We start from the raw sequence: 18,906 nt of genomic DNA, 5'->3' as shown, positions 1-18,906 counted from the left end.
TGATTAGAAGCGGTGCTAGTGGAAGGAGAGGAAGATTGTGGAAAAAAAAAAGAAGAGTTTGAAGAATTATTTACGATGGCAGTCCGTCAGTGACCCTTGATAGTGTAAAAGATGAAGACAAAGTGAGATCTTGGAGCCATCCAAATTTTTCTCACGAAACACATAAAAATCTTCTGGAAGTCTTTTGTGATGCAACATGGTTTCAGCCGTACTTTTTTTTTTTTTTTTTTGAAATGTGTCTCAGCCTTACTTGAACTTAAAGACCTTTTGTTTTGTTGTTGTTGAACTCAACCACAAAAAACCCCAGATAATCCGTGTCGAAATAACAAATCTTTATCAGACTCGAGGAATATAGTCCCCTTTCAACAAAAAAAAAAAAAAAAAAAAAGTAATATAGTCCCCAAAAAAACAAATATGGGTATTTTGGGCACAAATATTGACCGGAACATGCACGTTATAGACAGAAAGGCTTGCATGTAAAATGACGGTTAACACCTTGAAGAAAACGGGTCAAATTGTGCTCACGAAAAGAGTAGGAGTATATATGTCATTTTACAACGAAGATGATGTAAAAATTGGAATAGAGCGGAGAAAGGCTGCGGTCGCGAGAAAAGGGCTTTTTTAGAGAGAGAAGGTGAAGAAAGGGTTTGCTTCGTTTTTACGGATTTGAACATCCCGATTAACTGGTATTTTTGAATTCCGTTCAAGTCCGGCTAGGGTTTCACTGTTTTAGTTCTTACCCTGTAGCGAAAATTAGGTGTGGAAGTAGAGATAGTGAGAGAAGAAAGTTTCTCTTTTTTTTCGTTTCTAGGGTTTGTTATCTTTTTTCTATTCTTTGATTTCTTCTTATGAATGTAAAATCTGACATCTGTGGAGTGAAATTTGGAAAAGAGAGGAAGAATTTGTGATGTTTACGCCACGGAAGGAAGTAGGAGGTTGGTCTCTTACTCCTCATAAGAACCCTAGAAATACAGATGGTAGTCTTACAAAGGGGAAAGGTACTTCTTTTATTGAAGGTCCTCCACCACCAGTGAATTTTTTGGGTGAAAATGGTGGAAGTAAGGATGCTGATGGTGATATGGAAGTTTGGCGCCAGTTTAGAGAAGCGGGTTTGTTGGACGAAGCATCTTTAAAGAAGAAAGACCGTGAAGCCCTAATCGAGAGGGTTTCAAAACTCGAAAAAGAGGTTGGTGCACTTTTTTTTTCTTCATAATTGTTTCCCCATCATTCCTATCTTTTCCTTTCTTAAAATTGATTATGTGGGTATTTGGGAATTTTCTATTGATGATTAAATTTTGTTGTTTTCCGATTTGCAGGAAGTATATGTTATTTCTGCACTTCTTTGTTTTAAAGTTCTGATCTTTTTGTCTTTTTTTTCCTGTCGAAAATATGAAATCTTTTTAAAGGTTCACATTTACTGATATTATGAACTCAAATTTGAGGCGATTACTTACTGAAAAAAGTACGAAATTTGAAAAAACAAGTGAAGTTTCCACGGATTTTTCGCTTCTTGATGCAAAAATATGGAATTTAAGCATTATGATGGAATTTAAGCAATATGGAATGTTTAGTTTTGCAAAGCTATCGTCACTCAAGGGACTAGTACTAGGCTACTAGCTAGTTCATAATGATGAAATGATGGATTAGAATGTTTGTTTTTACGATTCACATACTATTTATGTTTGTACTTCGTCCGTAGGATTCACGTGTCTTACTGAGTTTTCTTTTTGATTTACATGCAGCTTTTTGAATACCAATACAATATGGGGCTTCTCCTGATTGAGAAGAAGGAATGGACCTCAACTTATGAAGAACTTAGTCAAGCCTTATCAGAAGCCCAAGAGATAATCAAACGAGAACAGACTAGGCACTCAATTGCATTATCTGAAGTTGAGAAGCGTGAAGAAAATTTGAGAAAGGCTTTGGGTGTTGAGAAGCAATGTGTTGCTGATGTAAGTCCCTTTAGCTGTTAACTTCCAAGAAGTTACAAATTGTCTTTTACAATTTATACAACGTAGAATTTCTGGCCGTTCGGGTGCCAGACCAATTAGTTTAAAGAGGACTCTTTCAGGCAATTTGCATACGTTTATCTCACTCAAGCACACTGCTAATTTCGTAGAAATTGATGGCTCTTCACTTCTGTTATTTACCTCTTCTTGTGAGGAATTCTTAGTAGAATCTACCGCATTATTCATGACATGTGTATTGTGTAAACTAGTAATTTCTTTTATACACAAAGTTCCTATGCTCTGTTTTTCATGAGTTCGTGTCATATGCATGTATTACGTAAATATCGTGCGTGTCTATGTTAATGTATATGTTTCAGATTTTGTAAGTATCTGGTTTAAGGAAGAATAAGGTATTTTCTGTTAGATTTGTATACTTTTACCAGTTTATGCTATTCTGCACTTCCATAATTGTTTCATAATGCCCATTTGTGTAGCTTGAGAATGCGTTGCATGAGATGCGTGCTGAATCTGCTGAAATCAAGTATACATCTGATACGAAGATGACTGAAGCCAATACTTTAGTTGCTGGCCTTCAACATAAATCTTTGGAGGTGGAAGCGAAGATTCATGCTGCTGATGCCAAGCTTGCTGAAGCAACTCGCAAGAGTTCAGAGATAGAGAGGAAATTAAAAGAGGTGGAGGCTCGTGAGGGTGCACTTCGGAGTGAACGCCAGTCTTTTAATACAGAGTAAGCCATCGATTTCTACATGGTCATAGTTTATATCCTAATTTTTTTTCATCGGTTGCAATTCTTGTTCCTTCTGATTTTGATGTTTTCACTAAAGTTTACATATTGACCTTCAAAATCCATTCCTCAGGCGGGAAGTTCAAGAAGCAGCTTTTTCCAAACAAAGGGAAGAATTGCGAGAATGGGAAAGAACCCTACAAGAACGAGAAGAACGACTTATTGAGGGTCGAAGAATTCTCAACCAGAGAGAGGAGAGGGCTAATGAGTATGATAAGACTTTTAAGCAAAAAGAGAAAAGCATTGAAGAGTTAGAAAAGAAGATCGAGACAGCAGGCTTAACTTTGGAGAAGAAAGAAAAGGACTTAAACATAAGACTAGGAAATCTAGTTGGGAAGGAGAAGGCAAGTTTCTTTTTGTTTTTTTTCTGTTGATTTCATTCGCTATTTATCCAATCTTTCACTATATTATGCTTATATTTATGCATCTTTTCTGTGTTTTCATTATTTGTTCGACATTCTTGCAGGAAGCTGATTCTATCAGACAACAGCTAGAGACAAAAGAGAAAGAACTTCTTGCATTAGAAGAAAAGCTGAATGCACGGGAAAGAGTGAGTGATTTTTTGCCTATCATCATTCCAGAACATCATGTTCATCTTTTAATTAGAAGTTGATGCACATAACAATTGTTCTCTGTTAGCTGTGGGTTACACCTTATTGAGTCAAGGGATACTTATGTTGAAGAATGGGGAGTATGTTTAATGAGTTTGTCAATCTCCAGTTGATACAGCCCTTCATAGGATTAATAGGGTGTTATTCCTTAAGTATTAATTTAGGTAATAGGTCCCAAGGGGCTTTAATGTTTTAGTAAGTTGTCTGCTGGTGTCTGGTCTACTAATTTGGTAATCAACCCCTTGCATTTTGAGCTTCTCTGATACTGGTTAATGATGTTATCCCCTGACTGTATCTTGGGGCCGCGGAAGTCGAAGTTACTTGGTCCTTTTACTTGGAAGGTTCTAGACTATAATGACTGCGACAACTGTAGTTGCCCCTTTATCGGGTTATGCAGTTCAGCCATCAAATATGCTGGCTTATGTTTTGGTAGATGTATTCCATGTAGTGATTTTTTATTTTTTATTTTTGAGCTTTCAGTTTGATGTTCAAATATTTTTTACACACTTTTGATTGCAAAGTTGTTATGTTGTAATGAGATTTGATGATCCAATTTGAGTAGTATAGAATTCTGATATCCTCTTCATCGACCCCTTCCAGGTAGAGATTCAAAAACTTGTTGATGAGCATACTGCAATCTTAGAGTCCAAAGAGAGAGAATTTGAGCTAGAAATGGACCAAAAGAGAAGATCTCTGGATGACGAGTTGAAAAACAAGGTCGCTGCAGTGGAGCAAAAGGATGCCGAGATAAATCACAAGGAGCAAAAGATTGGTAAAAGAGAGCAGAATTTGGAAAAGAAGCTGGAGAAATGTAGGGATAAAGAAGAAGACATCAAGTTAAAGTTGGCAGATTTGAAAGACAGAGAGAAACGCATCAAGGATGAAGAACAGAGTTTGGAGAAGGAGAAAACACAGATGGGGTCTGATAAGGCAGAGTTGCAGAATCTTATAAATAAGCTTGCTAAGCAAAGGGCTGAAATTCAGGACGAACAATTGCGGTTGCAGGAGAAGGAAGAGAAACTTAAAGTATCCGAAGAAGAGAGGACAGAGCATCTCCGCCTAAAATCAGAATTGAAACAGGAAATAGCGAAGTGCAAACACCAAGAAGAACTGCTCTTGGAGGAGCATGAGAATTTGAAGCGAGATAAGGAGAACTTCGAGCGAGAATGGGAGGTGTTGGATGAGAAAAAAACTGAGATTAGTGGAGAGCTAAGACAGGTTAGAGAGGAGAGGGAAACTTTCATGAAACAGAAACAGACTGAAGAGGAAAGACTGAAGAGCGAGAAGCTCGAGACACAAGAGTATGTTCAGAGGGAATTGGATGATCTCAAACTGCAGAAAGAATCATTCATAGCCAGCATGGAGCATGAGAAATCAATCATCTCTGAGAAGGCAAGAAGTGAGCATGCTGATTTGCTGCGTGACTTCGACCGGCGGAAAAGGGAGTTAGAGTTTGATATGCAAAATCAACGGGAAGAAATGGAAAAACAACTACGAGAAAAAGAGAGGGTGTTTGAGGTGCAGAGAGAAAGGGATCTGGATAACATTAACTACTTAAGGGAAGTAGCTAGAAGGGAAATGGAAGACATGAAGGTGGAGAGGAGTAGGGTTGAAAAGGAAAGAGAGAAGATTGCTGCAAACAAGCAGCATCTTGAAGAACAGCAGTTAGATATGCAGAAAGATATTGAGAATCTTGATAAACTTATTAAGAAGCTCAAGTTTCAAAGGCAACAATTCAAGGATATTGTCGAAAAGCACAAGAGCTGTAGGAATTGTGGAGAAACGATCAACGAGTTTGTTGTTTCTGAGATTCGAAATTTAGTGGAAATGGAGGATGCCGAGGTCATTCCTTTTACGCAGCTAGCTGGAGATAACTTTGAAGAAACACAGAGAAACAATGAAATTTCTGCTATTGGAACAGGTTCAGGTTCTCCCACATCAGGAGGGCGTATGTCCTGGCTTCGAAAATGCACCTCGAAAATAATTAACTTGTCTCCACTTAAGAGGACTACAACAGATGCTAGTCCTCAAGATTTGCCAGAAGAATCACCTCCATCTTCCTTAGAAGTTAACATTGACTTGTCACATAGAGGCGAACAAAGCGATGCACCAGAACCTTCATTTGGGTTACCAGGGGACTCTTTGGATGTATATAGCAACATGGAAAGCAAGGGAGAAGAAGTTCTAGAAGAAACAGAACATTCAGAGCCGAAAAATGCCAAGGGTAAGGGTCGGAAGAAACGTTATCCTGCTGTGAGGAGAACACGCACTATGAAAGCAGTTGTTCAAGATGCGAAAGTTTTTCTCGGGGAAACCCAACAACAGAAAGAAGAATCCGATCAACAAGAGGAAAACCAGAGAGATTCTACTGTTGGACGAAAGCGTAATCATTCCCTTACCTCCATGACTGCAGCCAGTGAGCAAGAAGCAGATGATAATGACGCTCGTTCTGGTAGTATCACAACAGGAGGGCCTCGGAAGAGGCGGCAAACTGTTGCTCCAGGGTTGCAAACTCCTGGTGAAAAACGATACAATCTAAGGCGACATAAAAAGTAAGTACTTTTTAGGTTTCTCCTTGTTAATATATGCCCTAATTTCTTTTTGTTGAAGTTTTATACTGTTTCTGATAGTAGTTTAGCTAGTTGAGTTCATTACAGATGTTTGATATTTTCACATTCTAAATAGTGTTTGTAAATGATGATCAGATCAGACTCATTAGTTGCGGCTGGAGCACAAACCTCATTGGATGTTACTAAAGGGAAAGAGCAAGAGAAGGAGATAGAAGCTGATGGTGATAGAGCTGTTGATGAAGAAGCTTCTCTACCTCAAACGGCTGTTTTACCTTCTGTAGCAGGTGTCAGCAATGAGTATGGCCAGAGCACACAAGTGGTGCAGGTCACCACTACGAAAAGCATTACGGAAGTCCAGAAGTTCATTGTTGAAAGGGTAATGTACTGAACCTGTCCAACTTGTTTTTTTCAATCTGACTCGGTATCTGAATTGACTGAGTTGGATTTTCCAATGTTTTTTTATTTGACTCATGTGACTCGGGCTGATTTTGGATCCATTTGAGTCTGACAGTCGACACATCTATTAAAAGCCCATTGAGTGGAATAACCTAACATGACTATTGTGCGCCGTAGTCCGAATAAATTAAGTCAGGCTCTGATGACTCAGTCAGACAAGTCAGGCTCTGATGACTCAGTCAGACAATTCAGGGCAGGTTCAAACACAAACAACCAACACGCTGGTCATATTTGTGCATTTCTTAAATTACCAATCCTTTTTAACTTCCCTTTATGCTATATTGTGCCCCTAAATAAAACAAGTCAGAAAAATGATTGATTCTGACAAGTCAGACTCGGGCAAGTCAGATTGACACTAGCCATGTTGTTGCATTTCTTAAATTGCTAATCCTTTCAACTTTCGTTCTTATGTTGTTTCCTTGATTGTACCTCCACATTGGGTTTGTTCATCTTAATACGTTCCTCAACAGGTGCAGGAAAACGAAAGCAGCAATGCTGATGGAAAAAGGTTGGTTGAAGCAGAGCTGAGCGCAACTGAAGGAACTCAGGTCTACGAGGAAAATGAATATGGAAGTGAAGTTAGGGGAGAAGGTGTTTCCATTGATGATGATGAGGACGAGAATGATGATGATGAGGAATCCGAGCTGCAACCTGGCGAGGCTTCGATAGGAAAGAAATTGTGGAATTTCTTAACTACATGACAGCAAACTTCGGCTACCAAGGAAGGGGAAGTTTATGTATTATCAATTGGCAAATTGTAGGTACTTGATATTTGTTTTGGCGAGGGATGCCTATTAATGTTGATGGCATCTCTCTCTCTCTGATACAGAAATCTCTCTTAAACTTCCATTTTATTCTTCATCAGCAACAAAGGAAGATCGATCATTGTCTGCCTCATTATTTTGTAGTGCAGCAGTACTACTAGTAGAACCCTTCTATTGATGTAGTTAAAAGCAGTAGCTTTGGAGCTAGATGAACTTGATTTTATTGCTGATACTCTTGGTTTTAGTAGTCTGAATATGGTTTCTACCAACTTATGTTGTAACTTTGTTTATTTATTCTCTCAGTTGAAACACTGTGTTGCGGGATTTCGAAGTAGCTTGACATGAATTCTCTGGTTTTGATGGGAAGACTTTTGATAAATCTTGATGATGGATGATATAACATTATTTGAAATTACAACTGTAATGAAGACTATAACTATCTGTATTACACCGAAATTAGGTTCCATAGGCCCAAGAGAAAAGTAACATGAAAAATATGCGGTCATGAATTCGAGAGATGATGTGAAAGAGCCCTTTAATAATTTTTCTACTTTGGGTTGTCTAAATGAAATCTTAATCGCCAACTTGGTAACTTCATCTACTCAGCAATGCAGAGGTCCCAGGTTTTATCTCATGGAAGTGTAACTTCATTGACTTAACATCGTTAGATTCATGTCAACCCTATTAGTTAGTTACACATTTCTCCTCTTTTTTTTTTTTTTTTTGATTAAAATCACAATCTCATTCATGAGTAATAACGATCACAATTTCCCTTTCTCTTTTGAAAGCTTTCTTCAATCAAATGACCAATAATTGTTGGCGGGTGATTTGAAAAATAATATTTTTTTTCTTAGGTACAAATTTTAAAAGAAAATTGAGAATTTTGACAAAATTTTGGGCCCAAATTAAATAAAACATCTTCTTCCTCCTCCTACCACTAACTCCGGCCACTACCACCATCACCACTATTTCCCCCTCTTTTTTCTTCCTCTCTTTATACCACCACCATCGTCAGGAGTTCTACGAGGATAATGAATCAAACTAGAAATCAGAACTCATCATTTACTGTCGATCATCAATATCATCATAAGTAATATTAACACCATTAAAGGACAACCATTGTCGACTAATTCCATCAACCAAAAGAGGAATGTTAAAGAAGTACACCAAAAACCTCATTTTCTCTCTCTTGTAATTTTCTATCTTAAAAAACTTTTTTTTTTTTGATGAAATAGACTAGCATTAAAACAAAACCGAACCATACAAGGTATCTAATTTAAAGCAGAAATAAAAGAGGGCACTACATTCCAAATTCTTTTCTAACAATTGCTTCTACCTCATTTGGCGAGAGCATCGGCTTTGGCATTGCATTCCATGGGAGCATAAGAGAAAACTATGTTTGTGAACTGATCCTTGAGAGCAAGGGATTGTGCCATGACTTGTTTGGATTGCAAGTGTAGACCATCACTTTCGCCGTTCATGTACTGGATTAAGTTTTGATTGTCGCTCTCTATGTGCACATGTTGGATGCGCAGTTGAATGACCCATAAAATGCTAAAGTGAATCGCGATACTTTCACATTCTTCCGCATTTTGACCCCGAACTGTGTCTGCTGCTGCTATAATGAAATTTGCCTCGTCATCGTCTATGATACATCTAATCCCCGCTAGTTCTGAGAGTTTCGTGAAGGAAGTATCTACATTAACTTTCAAGAATGGTGTCGATGGAGGTCTCCATTTTTGTTGCTTTGGTTTGTCCCTGCATTTGTTAGTAGTAATAGATTCAATTTTGAGAGGCGGGGTTGAGGTGTTATTTATACGAGCGATCATCTGTATGGGGGTTTGTTTATTGGCCGTAAAGCAATTTTCGCATCTGGCTTTCCATATAAACCATAGAATTTTGACATATAAATTAGCTGTATCCTCATCCAAAAATTTTCATTGTCTGATCCAATGACTAACTGTGGTTAATTGTTCCGATCTGACCTGAAAATTGAACCATATCGCTCTTTAAAAACTGGATGTACTAATATAAGGGGTCATCATAAAAGAAGAACACTAAAGAAGTAGGCGAGAAACCCTAATGACCCATTTCCTAACTGAACTTAAATTGCAGTTTTTGGGCTTGAAATCTTTCAATAATCTTGATTCTATGTTTTTGCTTTTGTTCCACGAGGGTTTTAGAAACTTTAGTTGAGGTCTGACTGTATTGACCATTTAGGTTAAATTTTCAATTTTGTTTTTTTTGTTTTCTATGTGTTGAAGTTGAGAACAAACTATGATTTCTTCAAAAAATTTCAAAAATATTTTTCACGTTGATTTCGTGAATAAACTTGTACTTTCAGAAAATAGATTTTTTATTCAAATATTATTCAGAATGGAGTGGAGTCTGGTTTCTATTATACCCCAAATTTTCAGTTTTAGAATTATACAGTACAATTTTTTAATTTTGGTTTTGGGTAAATGAAGTGAGAATGGAAGAATTTGACCCAAACATTTCATTAATTTTTAACTGATGTTGCACGCTTGGGTGAAAAAATCTAGGTCAAAGACAGACCAAAAGTGTTTAAAAAGAGGGCAGGATTTCATCAAATTTTGTGAGCCTCTAAAGAATGGTATTTTGACTTGAAGATCTTCTCTCATTTATTATAGGGTTATTTATTTGTCAACCTTCTAGCAGACATTATCTTCTTTTTAAGTAATTGATTTTTCTCTTAGTTTTTGATGTAATATTATTTTGTATTCACTTCACAAAAATAATAAGTTTTTGTACTTTTCACAGCTGGGTACCACACAAAGATATTAAGATTTGGGGATCTCTTCTCTATGACTCTATGTGACCAAATTATCCTTTCTAGCCGTTGCTTTTGGTGAATATTATAGTCAAGATTGCCCATTCTTTTTAGAGGGTTGCTAGATGTGCCTTCTCGTCTTGGAGAAGGGCACAAAGAAACGGGAGTGCTATGTGCAAAGATATGGACGGATCTAGGGGGTGCGAGGGTATGTGGCCGCACTCTGGCTCCCCCCATGTTTCTTTATTATGGAACTTTTACGATTACAACTTCTCCATTGATGTTCAACGATGTTTACTTCCTATTCTGTGTCCATTTTGGTTGATTTTCAAATACAAAAAATATTGAAAGAACCTCTTTTCGATCAATTGGTTAGTAAAAACATCAAGCAACCTAAGCATTGAGACCCTCCTTCAAGACATGGGCACCGGTAGTAAGTATCCCAACTTTTTAAAATGTTAGAAAATAAACTAAAGAATTTTGTGTTAGTCTTGATTAAGAAAACATGTCACTATTTTTCAGACTTGAACACCATGTGCAATCCTTTTAAGGCCGCAAACTCTCATGTAAATTTATTCAAACTTATTCGAACTATGCTAACAACCGCAACCATTCGTGCCTAATATATGTGAATGTGGCGCAACGGAAAACTCAGAAAAACCTTAAATCTTCGTCTAAAACTTATAAAATTTGGAACTAACAAGATTAAACTAAATACTAAATTTTATTAATAAATCTAAATGAGTAAAACAACCACTAGATTCCCTTTATATAACTTTAGAGTTTCCCAAACTTAATCAAATTCAAATAACAATTTCTAAGAAAACAAAACACTTGAATCTCAATAAAATACCTAAACTAAACTTACTAGAAATAGTAAAAAACTATTAAAAGTCCGTTTCGAGGACCTAAACAGTGGAATTTGACATTCAAAGTGGGCCAATTGTGGCAAAGCGACGAGGAATGAGCGGAAGGTTATTTCAGACCATCCCTCAAAATTTTGTCCAATTTCGACACCCGTAGCTTCAGTTTTGCTCGTTTTAATCTGTCACCTTTATATTTGGCCGCGTCAATTCCTTCATGTATTTTTCGGCCAATTTCTCCGCATCAGAATGTATGCGAATCTTACAGGTGGAAACATGTAAAAAATTCGAAAAATCCATATGAAACTTTCTGGGTAGCTGAAATATGAAAGAAATTGTTGATTCTTTTCCCATAAAAAGGAAAAAGTTGTCCAATTAGAAATTTTGAATCAGTTTTCCATAATATAATTCAGATCAAGTGGTGAAAAAGATATCCACAATATTGCAGTTATTGGTTAATCCCACAAAAAAATGCAAAACTAACAAGTCAAAATAGCTACAAATGTAAGTCTTTTAGTTTTCCCTCATGTTATGGGTTTAAAAAGGGATCCAAAAATGTCAACAGGTCCCCCACTTCAATACTAGGAATCTTTCATAAGATCCAAACTGCCCCTCTCTGACAAGTCAAAGAGATGGCAGAGTTAGAATGAAAGAATAGAAGCACAAAAGAAAGAATAGAAAAGGAAGAATTTTTGGATAACCCCCCCATCCAAAAAATAAATAATCTCTATTCTTTACTATTGATTAAAGGGGTGTAAGAGGAATTTGCAGAGATTGTTTTGGATTGAATATAAATTTGAAATCTTCCTTCATTGGCATTTGGATTGCTCAAAGTTCACAAAAATAACTTCAACACATATTTTAATGGAAATTTGTTTTGTCTTGATTTGGAGATGAGAGAGAAAGTTTCATAAGTAATAAGTGTGATAGTACTAAAATGAAGATCCCCAAGAACATCTTATTTTTGTAGTCTATTGAGATTACAAGTTATGGGTTGATGAAGAACAAGCAAGAGTCTTCATTGATAATCTCCAAATTTCTTGACTTGGGTTTCTTGGTAGTTGTTCTTGAGAGAGAGAAGGAGAGAGAGAGTCTTGGTTTAAGTTTCTCTATCTAAAATCCATACAGTAATCCTGAAAGGGCGGCTGAAGATTAGGAAGCTAACTCCTCATTGGGAAGCATAAAATGGGGAGCTATGATAAACTTTGAAAAACTCACTCTCTTGAATTCATCCTCATATTGAAGTTCATGTTATAAGCTTTTGTGCTTCATAGCTTTTAGTTGTTCTATCATTTTGGCTTTCTTCTTTATTTCATAGTTTTAGTTTTCAGTGAGAGTTTGTTTGTGCAAGAAATATGGATGAGAGATATGATTGTAATAAAATGGATGAAATTATGTTACCTGGTTTTCGATTTCATCCTACCGATGAAGAACTCGTTGGGTTCTACTTGAAAAGAAAGATTCAGCACCAACCGCTTTCTATCGAGCTTATTAAACAACTTGATATCTACAAATACGATCCATGGGATCTTCCAAGTATGATAATCCAATTATTTTACTGCTTATACATGAATATAGCTTTAGGAACATATCAAAAGAAAAAAACCGAAAAAAAATAAAGCTTTAAGCAATCACCTTTTCGATACCGTTTTTATGGATCAAACTGATTCTTAAGCAGTTCTTTTGTATCCTAAAACATGGGAGGAATCTGTTGCAGAAAACATAAATGGTGTCTGCAAATTCTCTATTATGCAGTACTTGTTTTTACAAAATATAACGACCGATACTAGATTTTTAATCTCTCAAACTGAATCAAAATCTTGTTTTCTAGTTTCTACTGCTTTTTAGTGCTTATTTACTTGACTAAATTGTTATGTTTCCTTGTTATTTGGAAGCAGAGGTGGCGACAACGGGGGAGAAAGAATGGTATTTCTATTGCCCGAGGGACAGGAAATATAGAAACAGTGCAAGGCCTAATAGAGTAACTGGAGCTGGGTTCTGGAAAGCAACTGGAACCGATCGTCCGATATACTCGTCTGAAGGCAACAAATGCATTGGTTTGAAGAAATCGCTTGTGTTTTATACTGGTAGAGCAGCTAAAGGAATCAAAACAGATTGGATGATGCATGAATTTAGGCTTCCTACTCTCACTAACTCAACCACACCCAAGAGATTTGGAGAGAGAAACCTTCCTGCTGAGGTAAGCTTTCTCTCAGATCTCAGAATCAAACTCATAATATATTTACTTATAAACTAACAATAATCGTATAAATTTTTCGACTTACAGGATTCATGGGCTATTTGTAGAATCTTCAAGAAAACTAGTACCATGGCGCAGAGAGCTCTTTCTCACTCCTGGGTATCACCATTACCTGAAACAACAAGAACTCAAATACTCGATCACGGTATAAATAGTACACAGTTCGCTTCAGAGAACACGTCTTGTCTAAGTGAAGCTGGATCAGCCATTCAATTCTACTCTGATATTGATATACAACAGAGTTCTAGTACTAGTTTCTCACCTTTACCTGTTAACCCGACAATCTCCAAGCCATGTTTACTTCCCACTTTGAACGGGGACCTTCTTGATAGCTTCATATCGTCGTTTGATATGTCAGGCCACGGAACATGTACAGTTGATGTTGCTTCCATGCTTTTAAACTTTCCACCTGCCTTACTTGGAGAAAACGAGAAAGGGATGAACGACGTAAACTTTAGTGGAACAGAACAAGCCTATGAGGGATTTACTATTACTTCACCACAAGGGATGCAGGGGCATACAGACTTTGGGGAAGAAGAAACATGGTTAAAACATAATCTGAACTGCTTGAACACATTTCAAGTTAATGACCAGTTGGGAAGTGTTCAACCGTTGGAGTTCCCTTCCGTTCTTCCTCCAAGTTTGCCTGATACATGGAGGTCGAATTTGCCATGGGATTCTCTACCTTTTCCTTGTGAGATTTCAGCAAGTTATTCCGCTAACAAGTGCTATACTTGATTAGATTAACATGTACAACTAACTACTAGTTCTAGGTCTGTTAGCTTCTAGTTAGTTACTTAGTTCTATAACATTCTGTTCAGTGTATTACTGTACAGCTTTTTCCTCGTCCCAACTATACGTGTTGGGGTCAATTTTATGTCCTGATTATCCGCATTCATATAAAACATAATCAAGATATTAGAAGCTTTAAATTTGACTACCTCCCCATGAAAGTATGATGATATGATCAATATAATTATGAAGCTCTAAAGCGAGCAGAGATTCTCTAAGGATACTTGGGCCTTTAACAAGAGATATAACCAAACTATGCGCAATTGAAGTCATCTCATATCATATGCCAATAGAATAGTGGTTCAAAAATTGAACTTATTGATAGCTAAATGTTCACCTAAAGCTATTGTTCTGTCAGGGTATCTGTCATGATCCTCTCTTAAGATCTCAACCAGGTAATGTTAGATATCCAAATTTGCAGTAGAAGCTCATCATGGAACAAAAATAGATGTCGTTCAATCTACATATATATACTTGATCTAGTAATGTACTAAACATTGTTCACCTGAAAATTTCAACAATATATGCACGGCATGAGAAAATCATTTGTTTGGTTAGATTTCCATGAGAACATACTACGGGATAAAGATAGAGGCAGAGTGAAAATTACCTAACGAAAATTGCTCAATGGATCAAAGAATCATCTCTACTACAAGATCATCCCGAACATTTAGATCAAAGCCTCCTAACCCGAGCTTCCCCTCCATGGCTTAATTGCATTATGTCCACTTTTGGCCATCTCGTGATCGACTTCTTTATTCGGGACAACATTACCTCTGGGAATTAAATCGATATGCTTGTTGAGGACATATTTCTGAAAAGAAACACCTCTTCTACTCTTCCAGTAGAGTTTTCTTCAATGTCGATCATAACCACTATCAGTGTTCAGTAATAATGTAAGAAAATGTTAATACTTGATTCTCTCTTGGACTTCTTACAATAGAACATCTTCATCCATCCACCGACAATCTTCAAATTTAGGTCTCTCCATGTTCTGATATATACTGCTCAACCTGAAACTCTTCAACACATAGCTAAACGGCTAAACCCGAGTTGTTTCCTTCATCTCTGATCTCTTTGTCTATCTGTCTCTTGCTACGCGTTCTTTCCCTTTTTTTCTCTCTGTTTTATTCTCACTCTGTCTGAGTAAATGAAACAGTTTTAAGAAGAAGGAAAACATATTTAAATAAGATATTTAATTTCTTTTCATGCCAGGGCTGCCATTGTTGCAAGGGTACACATTTTATGAAATAAAGAAAGTGGAAAGGAAAATGATGACACATAAGATGGAATATTTCTCTTCAAATTATAGATTCCAGTAAGAGTCTGAGTGTCATACATTAAAATTCCAAAACTATATGAACCCTCAATCAATGTTAGGTTAAGAACAAAAACATTCTGATCAACTTCGACGAGTTTCAGGCCCAAAATTATCATTTCAAGCTGCTGAAACCAGTAGAAATACTAATATTTCTGGAAGGAATTGCTCTTGTCCACAAGCATGGAAGAAATACACTGCAGGCTAAGTAAGCCTCTCTCTCACCTGAGTACTTGACCTGCAAATAAACAGTCTCGGACTTTCTCCGGTGTAGTTATTATTCTCTTCTCCTGTTAATATCAGAACCATATCCTGAGCTTGCGTCATTAAATAGAAGAACCATTATTATCTGCCACGAGAAAAAGTGCCAATTTCCAACAAATCTTACCCGACTAGAGCAACCCGAGCTTTTCCGTTCTTTGCTAGTAATTTCTCCATGAACTCAGAATTCGCCCGAGTTTGTCCTTGACATAAGAGGCACAAGTTTCCTCCACCTACTTATCTGCTTTCATGGCTTTCTCGATCAATAAGAGTACTTAGACAATCCTTCCGGTTTTCCTCCCTGTGCCCAATCTGGAAGCTAACACTATGTTTTTCTTTAATTCCTTATATCGTAGAACGTAAATGCAAATGGCCAAATGGGTTACTAGTTCAGAAACGGAACCCACAATTCAGTCATCCAAACACAACAGTCAACTCGGTCTATGTGCCAAGATTGCTCTGCTGAACAAATAGAGGACTTTCCATGAAGATTATAAGGAGTATATATTACTGTAAAGAAAATTCACAGTTTCTCACGTTATATTCCAATACAACAATTTATAGTTTTCAAGCTTTAAAGATACTTACGCAATAGAAGCCTAAACGGATTGAACCTAGTCATCTAAACATCTAGAGTATGAGCTGAAAAACAAAAGCAGTGAAAAATTAAAATTGCCCACCTTTCACTAGTTATAGTAAGTTCATCCTTTCCTGGATGATAACGTTTTCCAACCAATTCTCTAACTCGGCAACTGGCATACTTCAAAAGTTCGAGCTCCTTCACAGTGACAGAGAGTTTCACTTTCCTGTTTTTAGAGTGCCATGCATCACCACCTAGAGAAAAAAAAATACTCTTGTTTGCCTCCTCAAAATTGTCCCCTCACGAGGAAGGTCATCGAGGCTTGTACTTTTATCTGGCACAGTGGTCATTTTATATTGTTGAGGCATCTCAGTTTTCATCATTTTCGCACACTCCAGCACCATATTATCCTCAAACTCCTTGGACAGTCCATAAGCTTCTTCTGCGACAAGTTCATTCCTTCCACACATATTCCCAAGCTCTTCAAGCTATGCTTCCATATTTGCCTGTCTCATCTGAGTCTAAGGTTTGGCCGAGTAACTCGGATGACCCGTCCGAGTCCCGAGTCATCTTGACTCGTTGCACCACCGAGTTGGGGTGAAACTTCTTATCTTCTACTTCTCGAGTTATTTTCTATGTTTCCCCCTCGAATTCTTCCTTTTTTTTTTTCCTGGTTTTCCATCATGAATTCTTCCTCTTTCTGTTTTTCTTTGTCCTCTTCATTTTTTATTCGATATTTACCTCGCTTTTTCTGTCTTTTCTCTGTTTATTTCTTTATGTTCATACCTTCTTCACTTTTTCTTTCTTTCCTTCTAGGCTACTATTTCTATTCTTTTCTTTTCATCTTCATTGTTTGATATTCTCTTTATTTCCTTGTATTTTGTCCTTCTTCACTTGTTCTCTTCTTAATTTTATTTTTTCCTTCTTTCTGTTATCACTCTTTCCCCATTTTTCTTTATTTGCTATGAAATTGAGAGCGTATTTTGAGAATTATGTGACATATATATATATATATATATATATATATATATATATATATATATATATATATATAAGAGAAGGAAAATGCTATTTGGCCCGTAAAAAAGTGTTCCAAATGGCTAGAACAAGGCATGTTACCAACCATTCAGGCCACTTTTTTTCGGGCCAAGTAGCAATGTTGATAAGAGAATAACATGTATATAACTATAGAACATTTAGCCTAACTCTGTTTGAAACATATGCATGAAAGTGACATAAGAACCAAGGCGCCATTATATGGTCAAAATTTGAACTTTATTTGCATATAACCATGACTCGACCTGACTCGATCGAGTAACTCGGCCTCCGAGTTTAACAACTTAGTAGGTACCTGAGAAACCAATCTTTGAAAACATGCTCCAGCTAAATCATAATAAAAAACAGTCATTTGAGAGTCTGACTCAACCCAGTGCAAGAGTAGAACTGAACAACAAGTTGGTGTTCACTGGCTGGGAGTACAAAGACCAATAGACTCAGCAGATTGCCAAGATTATACGTAATAGGACGTTCAAATTGGGGAATTGGCTCATATCGTTCTTACGTCCTATTTGATGACATGAAGAGGGAAGACCCAGACTATGTACACTATGTAATATAAGAGAACTTAATTATGCTGAAAGAAACTCGATAAACCAATCAATGGAAACATGTTCACATAAATGATTACAACAAAGTAGCTACTTCCTACAGAAGCAAAGCAGTTGGTATAGGCCTATCCACCAAGTAACTAAGGAATCATATTTCAATCACGAAGACGTATGTACGAGATAAGAGCATGTAAAAGTTGGAGGTACCATTGGAGACGCTTATCTCAGCTGAGCATATCCTCTAGAATCGCTTCACATTAGGCTGTATCCTTAAGATACCCTTTCTGAATTGCCCCCTTGATCATCTTATTCAATTTAGTAGCATCAATATTAAAATACTCATCTTTTACCATTCTCTGTCGAACTATTTCCCTAGCATTATACAAATCATTCATCAATCTCTTCATCTGTTTCAAGTACTTCTTCCTCCCCATCAGATTCAAACTCTTTCATTAACATCATCCAAATGTTGGAATTCGAACTCCTCCGTTAACTCATTATCACCATCCGGTTGTTAAGTTTGTGGTCATCCCACTCAAAACCAACTGGCAGTGAGTGGAGAGGACCTAGACATTATATGTTTGGTTGCTAGATACCCCTTCTCCCATGCGGGACTATTCTCACACCCCTCGTGTTTACCTGATAATCTATGTCATTAGCTAAGTTTACAAGGTAACACTAAAGAACTAGGTTTTGAATGAAGTGATAATCTGAGCAAGAAATCTCAGCTCAGAGAGCATAATAACTATGTTTTATCATTCGATTCGAATAGCTCAATCAAAGTTGAGAGAAACTCAATTATTTAGGTATCTAATCTGAGACAAGAGAGAGACACGGATTACCTCAGATGATCGAGCTTCGATGCCGAGAAGGACATGATCTGATCAAAATTTAGCTTTTACTCTGGTGGGAAGCTGATCTACCTAGGGTTTCTTGCAGCTTTCCTGAATGTGAACAGAATTTGCGCGGTAAATACATCAGAACGTCAAGATGGCCGAGTTGGTCTAAGGCGCCAGTTTCAGGTACTGGTCCGAAAGGGCATGGGTTCGAATCCCATTCTTGACAATTTCTTATTTTTTTTAAACTACGAAGTCGTGAGACGGGACAGATCTTTTCAATGTTGTGAACTAGTCGATATAAAACATGTTAACTCTCATCACCTACTGTCAACAACCCTGGGTTGGAGTGGTTACCAAGTTGGTTTCCACCCTTGAGATCATGGGTTCGAGACACGGCGTCATACCCCTATAAGTGCTGACAATTTCTTATTTTTTTTAAA

At 37.1% G+C, this 18,906-nt stretch overlaps 2 protein-coding genes, 2 long non-coding RNA genes and 1 other non-coding gene across 5 annotated transcripts; 3 read left to right on the top strand and 2 right to left on the bottom strand.

The window, feature by feature from the left end:
- Positions 1 to 212: 212 nt before the first annotated feature.
- On the top strand, positions 213 to 7,424 carry LOC147532529 (nuclear matrix constituent protein 1-like). The gene is made up of 8 exons (XM_086646520.1): positions 213 to 1,186; positions 1,743 to 1,952; positions 2,444 to 2,697; positions 2,828 to 3,098; positions 3,221 to 3,304; positions 3,966 to 5,917; positions 6,071 to 6,311; positions 6,862 to 7,424. The coding sequence occupies exons 1-8, from the start codon at positions 908 to 910 to the stop codon at positions 7,090 to 7,092; spliced, it is 3,522 nt and encodes a 1,173-aa protein (XP_086502646.1). The 5' UTR covers positions 213 to 907; the 3' UTR covers positions 7,093 to 7,424.
- A 4,740-nt stretch (positions 7,425 to 12,164) lies between these two features.
- LOC147532528 (protein FEZ-like) lies at positions 12,165 to 13,807 on the top strand. The gene is made up of 3 exons (XM_086646521.1): positions 12,165 to 12,345; positions 12,705 to 13,009; positions 13,097 to 13,807. Exons 1-3 carry the CDS (start codon positions 12,165 to 12,167, stop codon positions 13,805 to 13,807), a joined length of 1,197 nt encoding a protein of 398 aa, XP_086502647.1.
- On the bottom strand, positions 13,032 to 15,003 carry LOC147532527 (uncharacterized). The gene is made up of 3 exons (XR_015227363.1): positions 14,472 to 15,003; positions 13,332 to 13,482; positions 13,032 to 13,181 (listed from the first exon to the last, which is right to left on the bottom strand). It is a non-coding gene; the product is annotated as an uncharacterized LOC147532527 (long non-coding RNA).
- Positions 15,004 to 15,133: 130 nt separating this feature from the next.
- On the bottom strand, positions 15,134 to 15,902 carry LOC147532526 (uncharacterized). The gene is made up of 2 exons (XR_015227362.1): positions 15,568 to 15,902; positions 15,134 to 15,469 (listed from the first exon to the last, which is right to left on the bottom strand). It is a non-coding gene; the product is annotated as an uncharacterized LOC147532526 (long non-coding RNA).
- Positions 15,903 to 18,611: 2,709 nt separating this feature from the next.
- Positions 18,612 to 18,692, top strand: TRNAL-CAG (transfer RNA leucine (anticodon CAG)). Its single transcript has one exon. It is a non-coding gene; the product is annotated as a tRNA-Leu (tRNA).
- Positions 18,693 to 18,906: the final 214 nt, after the last annotated feature.

This window comes from Eschscholzia californica, unplaced genomic scaffold, assembly GCF_041429995.1.
Source record: "Eschscholzia californica isolate CP2 unplaced genomic scaffold, dmEscCali1.0.p SCAF_6, whole genome shotgun sequence".
Classification (NCBI taxonomy): domain Eukaryota; kingdom Viridiplantae; phylum Streptophyta; class Magnoliopsida; order Ranunculales; family Papaveraceae; genus Eschscholzia; species Eschscholzia californica.
The sequence above is the reverse complement of the archived record's forward strand: the minus strand, read 5'-3'. Positions and strand labels throughout refer to the sequence as shown.

Bases quoted from the DNA above. Each gene is read 5' to 3' on its own strand.
- LOC147532528 (XM_086646521.1), top strand. From the start codon at position 12,165: ATGGATGAGAGATATGATTGTAATAAAATGGATGAAATTATGTTACCT. The intron at 12,346-12,704 runs GTATGATAATCC...GTTATTTGGAAG, and splicing joins CGATCCATGGGATCTTCCAA to CAGAGGTGGCGACAACGGGG. The intron at 13,010-13,096 runs GTAAGCTTTCTC...TTCGACTTACAG, and splicing joins AGAGAAACCTTCCTGCTGAG to GATTCATGGGCTATTTGTAG.
- LOC147532529 (XM_086646520.1), top strand. From the start codon at position 908: ATGTTTACGCCACGGAAGGAAGTAGGAGGTTGGTCTCTTACTCCTCAT. The intron at 1,187-1,742 runs GTTGGTGCACTT...ATTTACATGCAG, and splicing joins TTTCAAAACTCGAAAAAGAG to CTTTTTGAATACCAATACAA. The intron at 1,953-2,443 runs GTAAGTCCCTTT...CCATTTGTGTAG, and splicing joins AGAAGCAATGTGTTGCTGAT to CTTGAGAATGCGTTGCATGA.